The sequence below is a fragment of the Nerophis ophidion genome, linkage group LG21 (assembly GCF_033978795.1).
Source record: "Nerophis ophidion isolate RoL-2023_Sa linkage group LG21, RoL_Noph_v1.0, whole genome shotgun sequence".
Taxonomy (NCBI): domain Eukaryota; kingdom Metazoa; phylum Chordata; class Actinopteri; order Syngnathiformes; family Syngnathidae; genus Nerophis; species Nerophis ophidion.
In genome coordinates, this window is record NC_084631.1 from 9,849,054 (window position 1) to 9,856,174 (window position 7,121).

General features: G+C 33.2%; 1 protein-coding gene across 1 annotated transcript in view; it reads right to left on the reverse strand.

The window, feature by feature from the left end:
• Nucleotides 1-1,476: 1,476 nt before the first annotated feature.
• si:dkey-23o4.6 (retinol dehydrogenase 13) overlaps nt 1,477-7,121 on the reverse strand; it is an 8,690-nt gene continuing 3,045 nt past the window's right edge. Inside the window, exons 6-7 of the mRNA XM_061881860.1 lie at nt 1,717-1,921; nt 1,477-1,651 (exon numbers count right to left, since the gene is read on the reverse strand). Of these exons, the coding sequence (XP_061737844.1) occupies nt 1,546-1,651; nt 1,717-1,921 (311 nt within the window). The 3' untranslated portion in view covers nt 1,477-1,545. The remainder of the gene's footprint in view (nt 1,652-1,716; nt 1,922-7,121) is intronic.

Below are 7,121 nucleotides of genomic sequence, written 5' to 3' on the forward strand. Positions count from 1 at the left end.
CAAAAACTTTAAAACGTTAACATAAAAACTAAAAAAACTTGAATATAAAATCCAAAAAACCTAAATAACATGAAAACTAAAAAAACTAAACTAAAAAACGTTAATAACATAAAAACCATAGAACATTAATAACATAAAACGTAGACAAATGTTAACATAAAAACTATAAAATGTTAAGAACATAAAAAGTATAAAATATTAACATAAAAAACTTTAACATATAAACTAAAAAACGCTAATAACATAAGTACTATAAAATTTTGATAACATAAAAACTAAAAAACGTTAACATAAATTTATAAAACGTTAACATAAAATCTATAAAACTGTACTAGGGGCGGCGTGGCGCAGTGGTGAGAGTGGCGGTGCGCAACCCGAGGGTCCCTGGTTCAATTCCCACCTAGTATCAACCTCGTCAAGTCCGTTGTGTCCTGAGCAAGACACTTCACCCTTGCTCCTGATGGGTGCTGGTTAGCGCCTTGCATGGCAGCTCCCTCCATCAGTGTGTGAATGTGTGTGTGAATGGGTAAATGTGGAAGTAGTGTCAAAGCGCTTTGAGTACCTTGAAGGTAGAAAAGCGCTATACAAGTACAACCCATTTATTTATAACCCATTTACTAACATAAAAACTAAAACGTTAAGAACATAAAAACTATAAAATATCAAAATAAAAACTAAATAAACGTTAACACAAAAACATTAATATAAAAACTGTAAACCGTAAATAACATTAAAAAAACAAAAAACTAAAACATGTTAACATAAAAACCATAGAACATTAATAAGATAAAAAGTAAACAGATGTTAACGTAAAAACTGAAAAACATAAAAACTTACCATAAAAACTAAATGACTTTAACAAAAGACTAAAAAAACGTTAACAAAAAAACAATAGAATGGTATTGGAACATAAAAATAAAAAAATATTAATAACAATAAAATTATTTTAAAAAATTACATATAAACTATAAAACGTTTAACATTAAAAACTAAGAAACGATAACATAAAAAGTAAAAGACGTTAATAACAAAAACTAAAAAAAGTTACCATAAAAACTATAGAACATTAATAACAAAAACTTAAAAAATTTACATAAAAACTATAAAAAGTTAACATAAAAACTGGAGAACATTAATACCATAAAACTAAAACATTTTGAAATAAAAACTAAAACATGTTAATAACATTAAAACGTTAACATGAAAACTATACAACATTAATAATATAAACTTAAACAAATGTTAACATAAAAAACTATAGAACATTAATAACATAAAAACTGAAAAATGTTAACAAAAACTTATAGTTGGATAAAAAGTGTGCAGCATGATCAAATAGGACAAGTTTGGGGAGATTTTGACAAGGTGGGTAGGCTGGTAATGAATAATAACACATTAACAACATAAACATTATAATAGACAAATAAAAAGGAAAGTAGTCTTATTTGAATATTTGCAATGATAAATTTCACACAGGTTGTTTTTTTCTTTCCATTTTATTCCAGTTTGCATAGATTGTTACGATGCCACTGTGTAGGTCAAAGTTCAGCAGGTTTCTTTTAATCCCACCAATCGCATGCTCTCTCGCCACAGCCTGCCCGCCGCCTCATCGTCCCGCCCCTCTGGCGCCGCTTCCTTCAGGGCGCAGTCACTGAAAAAATAGTCAAGGGCGCCTTTATTTATTAGCACCGGTGACAAGCCCCGCCCCTCCCCTACCTGAAGTACCCCCCCGATTGATCCTCCAGGCCCGGCGTCACGGCGCAGTACAAGCTGGTCTGGCAACCCTGCCACGGCGTCTTCATGAACAGGAGCGAGGGCAGCCTCAGCACGGCCCCCAAAAGGGGGAACCAGCCCTCCACGTGGCGGCCCAGCTCGGTCCGGATCACACCCGGGTGCAAGCAGAACGAGGACACTTCGGAACCTGGCAGAGAGACGCCAACTTTCAATGTCACAAAAATATTTTTTTTTGTTCTGAAGATAACATAAACACATCCCAAACTTGATCAATACATTAAAAAAAATATGAAAAAATTCAACTGGACCCTAAAACCAAAATGGCCGAACAACCTCTGTGTCTTACTGTATGTGATATTTAATGATTTCCATGCGGACTGTCATGATGAAAAACTGTACACATTTCTCGTAATATGAGTCTTCCAGTGTGCTAAACAATATTGGTAAATACTTTGTATAGTCATAGTGTACTTGCCAACCCTCCCGGATTTTCCGGAAGACTCCCGAAATTCAGCGCTTCTCCCGAAAACCTCCCGGGACAAATTTTCTCCCGAAAATCTCCCGAAATTCAGGCGGACCTGGAGGCCACGCCCCCTCCAGCTCCATGCGGACCCAAGTGACGTGTCCGTTTTCCCACAATATAAACAGCATGCCTGCCCAATGACGTTATAACTGTAAAATGATCGAGGGCGAGTTCTTGGTTTCTTATGTGGGTTTATTGTTAGGCAGTTTTATTAACGTCCTCCTAGGCCGGTAACAACACACACCAACAGCAGTCACATTTTCGTCTGCCGTAAACAGCAATGTTGTGACACTCTTAAACATCTACTGTAGGGTTTGGGCCATGCTAGAGAGACATGGAAGATTCCAGACTCTAGTGCATTTGATGAAAGCACTTTTGTGCGTGCCACACAGCAATGCATAATCAGAGAGGGTGTTCAGCAGGGTTAGAAAAATAGTGAGTGAGAATAGAGCAACGATGGACAATTCAACCCTTAACTCAACAATGAGTAGATGAGTGTTATGTGTGTGTATATGTGTAAATAAATTAACACTGAAATTCAAGTATTTCTCTTATTTATATATATATATATATATACACACATAAATATATAGCTAGAATTCACTGAAAGTCAAGTATTTCTTTTATATATACATATATATCTGAAATACTTGACTTGGTAAATTCTAGCTGTAAATATACTCCTCCCCTCTTAACCACGCCCCCAACCACACACACACACCACCCCCCACCTCTCGAAATCGTAGGTCTCAAGGTTGGCAAGTGTGTGTATAGTAATAATAATAATAACAACAAATTGCTATATCTTTGAAGCGGTTACATTAAGCAAGGCGACAAAAATACATTTATGAAAATCATGAATTTCTGAAACACATTGTCATTATGGGGTATTGTGTGTAGAATTTTGAGGACACAAATAACTATTCCATGTTGGAGTAAGACTGTGACATAATGTGGAATTGTGAAGCACCGTGAATACTTTCTAGATGCACTGCAAGTAGTTTGCTTTGTTCCCTATAAAAGGATTCCACCCTTTTTGCCCTGGGGGCCCAACTTTTCCACCACAGACGGCCCCGGGACACCCACTCAAATATTAACACTGAATTATTCATCTTCTTTTTGATTTGAATAGTATCATTTACAACCATGACAAATGTGTTAATCACAAAAGTATTATTTATTTAATAAATAAACCTTAGGCTTAGGTCAGGCTGATTATAAAAATAAATATAAACTAAGGAAGGGAATTATGTTCTGCTAAAATAAATAAACTAAATGAATAAAAAATATGTTTCTGAAATAAACTTTCGATAAAATTAAAGTGCAAATGAAAAGACAGCTTCACCCTTTTAGTCATATTTTTTTGCCCCAAAGAAACTTGTCTTGACAATAGTTCCAAACTTCTGTTTGTTTGATATTGTCATTACTGCCACAAGTGGTGGAAAAGTGTATTACAACCGAGTAACACTGCGGCCCATACGAACCACAGCTGAGAAACACATATTTTTTGGTGGCCCTATGGTTAAGAAACACTGAGCTCCATCACAAAAATTGGTAAGATGTAGATGTTTTTGTTCAAATGTTAGCACACATTGACCTACAATGTGTTGCTTTTAGTATTTTTCATATAAAAATGTATTAAAGGGAACCTTGGGTCCTTGAAAAAGTATGGACACAAGTTTTGACCTCCATGTGAAAAAAAAAATGTTGATTTTAAAGTAAAAGCTTAGTTGGCAGACTTTTACTGTAAAATTACTAAATTACAAAAATATACTACCATATTTTATTTACCTGTGATAAATTAGCATTATTATAACAGAGTGGTATTAAAAAATGTTTGTCAATTTACAGTAATGTGGTGTAAAAACTGGAAGTGTCAATCTTTGGGCACCTAACGAGTCAATCCGATTCCTGCTGTAACGATTCGATTCAGAATCAATTCTCGATTTAAACCCATTCTCGCAATGGATTATTTAGTATAATACGTATAATGAAACTTTGGATATGGCTTAAGCACATTATTTTTTAATTGATACTAACAAAAAAATGTTTTTTAAACTTTTTTTTGTAATAGATGTTTAAAAAATTGATTAAGAATCGTGAATAAGAATCGGGATTTGACTGTGAATTGATTTATTGTGCAGTGCTAGTAAAACCCACCATACATTTTGCTGTAAAATAAAAAATAATAATTTTATTTAATTAAAAATTACAATTGGGCGGAAGGCGGTGTACACCCTAGTTGAGAAAGGGACCAGCGCCCCCCGTGACCTCAAAGGGAATAAGCGGTAGAAAAATGGATGGATGGATAAAAATTACAAACAAAAATGTCATGAAAAAGTTTTGACAATGGAACTGTCATTTTTACAGCAAAATCTACTGATTTATTTTTCTTTAATGCACTGAAAACAAGTCCGTAGATATTCCAGGAACCAAAATTTTACTTTAAAAATAAAAGTGGTACTGTTTTTCATTTATGGTGTAAAAACTATTGGTGTGAATCTTTGGGCACCGAGCGATTCGATTCGAGGGTTGTTGATTTGATTCAGAATCGATTCTTGATCCAAACCCATTTTCGCAATGTATTATTTGGATTAACAATTAGAATTAAATTTTAGAGATGGCCTTAAAATGTTTTTTTTTTCTTTCATATTAATACTTGGAAAAAAAATGTTTTACCTTTTCTTTTCAAATCAATCTTTGAAAAATCTGGGTGAATAAGAATTGCAATTTGGATATGAATCTTTTTTTGTGCATCTGTAGTAAAAAACCCCATCAATTTTACGGTAAAATTATACAAAAATATTTATTAAATTAATAATTAAAATTTAAAATCAAAATCAAAAATTTAAATGGACTATTTTGACAAAACTGTCATTTTATTTTACAGCAAAATCTACAGATGTGTTTTCTTTAGTGCACTAAAAAACAAAGTCAGTAGATATTACGGTAAAAAACAACAACTGAGTCACCAGAATTGTACTGTAAAAATAAAAGTGGTATTGTTTTTAAATTTGCAGTCATTTGATATAAAAAAAAAAACTATTTGTACGAATCTTTGCGAACCAAACGAATCCATCTGATTACGACTCCTGGGGTGACAATTCGATTAAAACCGATTCTCGGAATCTCCAATGAAATTTGGAGATGGCCTGAAAACGTTGTTTTATTTTTATTAATAATTACAAAAAAAACACTTTTTTAAAAATGGAAATTTAATTTAAAATTTTGAATCGATTTAAAATCAAGGGGAATAAGAATCCCGCCTCGGATGTAAATTTGAATGTAAACCACCATAAATTTTACTGTTAGAAAAATTAAAAATGTAATTCATTAAATCAAATTACCCATTTTCACTGCCTTAAAAAATACATTTTAAAATAAAATGAACAATTTGATTAAAAATGCATTTTATTAAAAAATAAAAATAAAATAAAAAAATTACACAAACATTTTTTGTTAAAATTTGGATAAAAAATGCTGACAACCGAGCTGTCATTTTTACAGCAAAATCTACGTATGTATTTTTCTATAGTGCACTTAAAACAAATCAGTAGATATTTAAAATTTTACCGTAAAAATAAAAGTGGTACTGTTTTTGGATTTGCAGTCATTTGATGTAAAAACTATCTGTGTGACTCTTTAACGCATGCATTTGAATCCATCCATCATTTTTCTACCGCACCTGTTCAAGAAGTTGCCTTAAGAGTAAGAAATCATTTATTTATTATTGGTTATTGTAGGGCTAGCCCGCTTGGGGGTTCTTCAACAAGGCCCAGGTGGGCCATTTACACACCAGTCGCTGGCAACACCCCGCTTTGCTGCAGACCCGCAGGCCACGCCCCCTCCTAAGTCAGCTTCAGAATAACAACGTTATTACAAAGAATAAGAGACCTATTATACTCTAGAAATGTTGGTCTTACTAAAAAATGTACACTTTTAGTGGTGTTCAGTGTTAAAAATATATTATATGGCTCTTACGTGAATACATTTTAAAATATTTGGCTTCTTGGCTCTCTTAGTGAACTGAAGTGAAGTATATTTATATAGCGCTTTTCTCAAGTGACTCAAAGCGCTTTACATAGTGACACTCAATATCTAAGATACATTTAAACCAGTGTGGGTGACACTGGGGGTAGGTGGGTAAAGTGTCTTGCCCAAGGACACAACGGCAGTGACTCGGATGGCACAAGAGGGAATCGAACCTGCAACCCTAAAGTTGCTGACACGGCCACTCTACCAACCGAGCTAGCAAAAAAGGTTCCCGACCCCTGCTTTAACGAATCCATTCGATTACAACTCCTGGGGTGACAATTCGATTCAGAATCGATTCTTGATTCCAACCGATTATCGCTATCTCCAATGAAAGTTTGGAGATGGCATAACAACTTTTTGTTTTTTTTTTACAAAAAATTTTTTTTTTAAACATCGAAATTAAGTTAAAAATTATAAATGGATTTAAAATCAGGGTGACTAAGAATCGCGATTCGAATGTACATTTTTTTGTGCACTTGTGGTAAAAACCATCAATTTTTTATGATTAAAATGGGTTTTTTTAATCATTGAATAAAGCATTTTCATTTAAATTAAAAGTATATTTTAAAATCAAATTAAACATTTAATCAAAAATGAATTGGAATTAAAACTAACAAAGAAATTACACAAAAAAATTAAAGTTCAAATTTGAAAAAAAAAAATGACATTAAAAAATTTGGACGACAGAGCTGTCATTTAAAAAAAAAAAAGGTTTTAAAGTGCACTGAAAACAAGTCAGTAGTGGACCCCGACATAAACAAGTTGAAAAACTTATTTGGGTGTTACCATTTAGTGGTCAATTGTACGGAATATGTACTGCAATCTACTA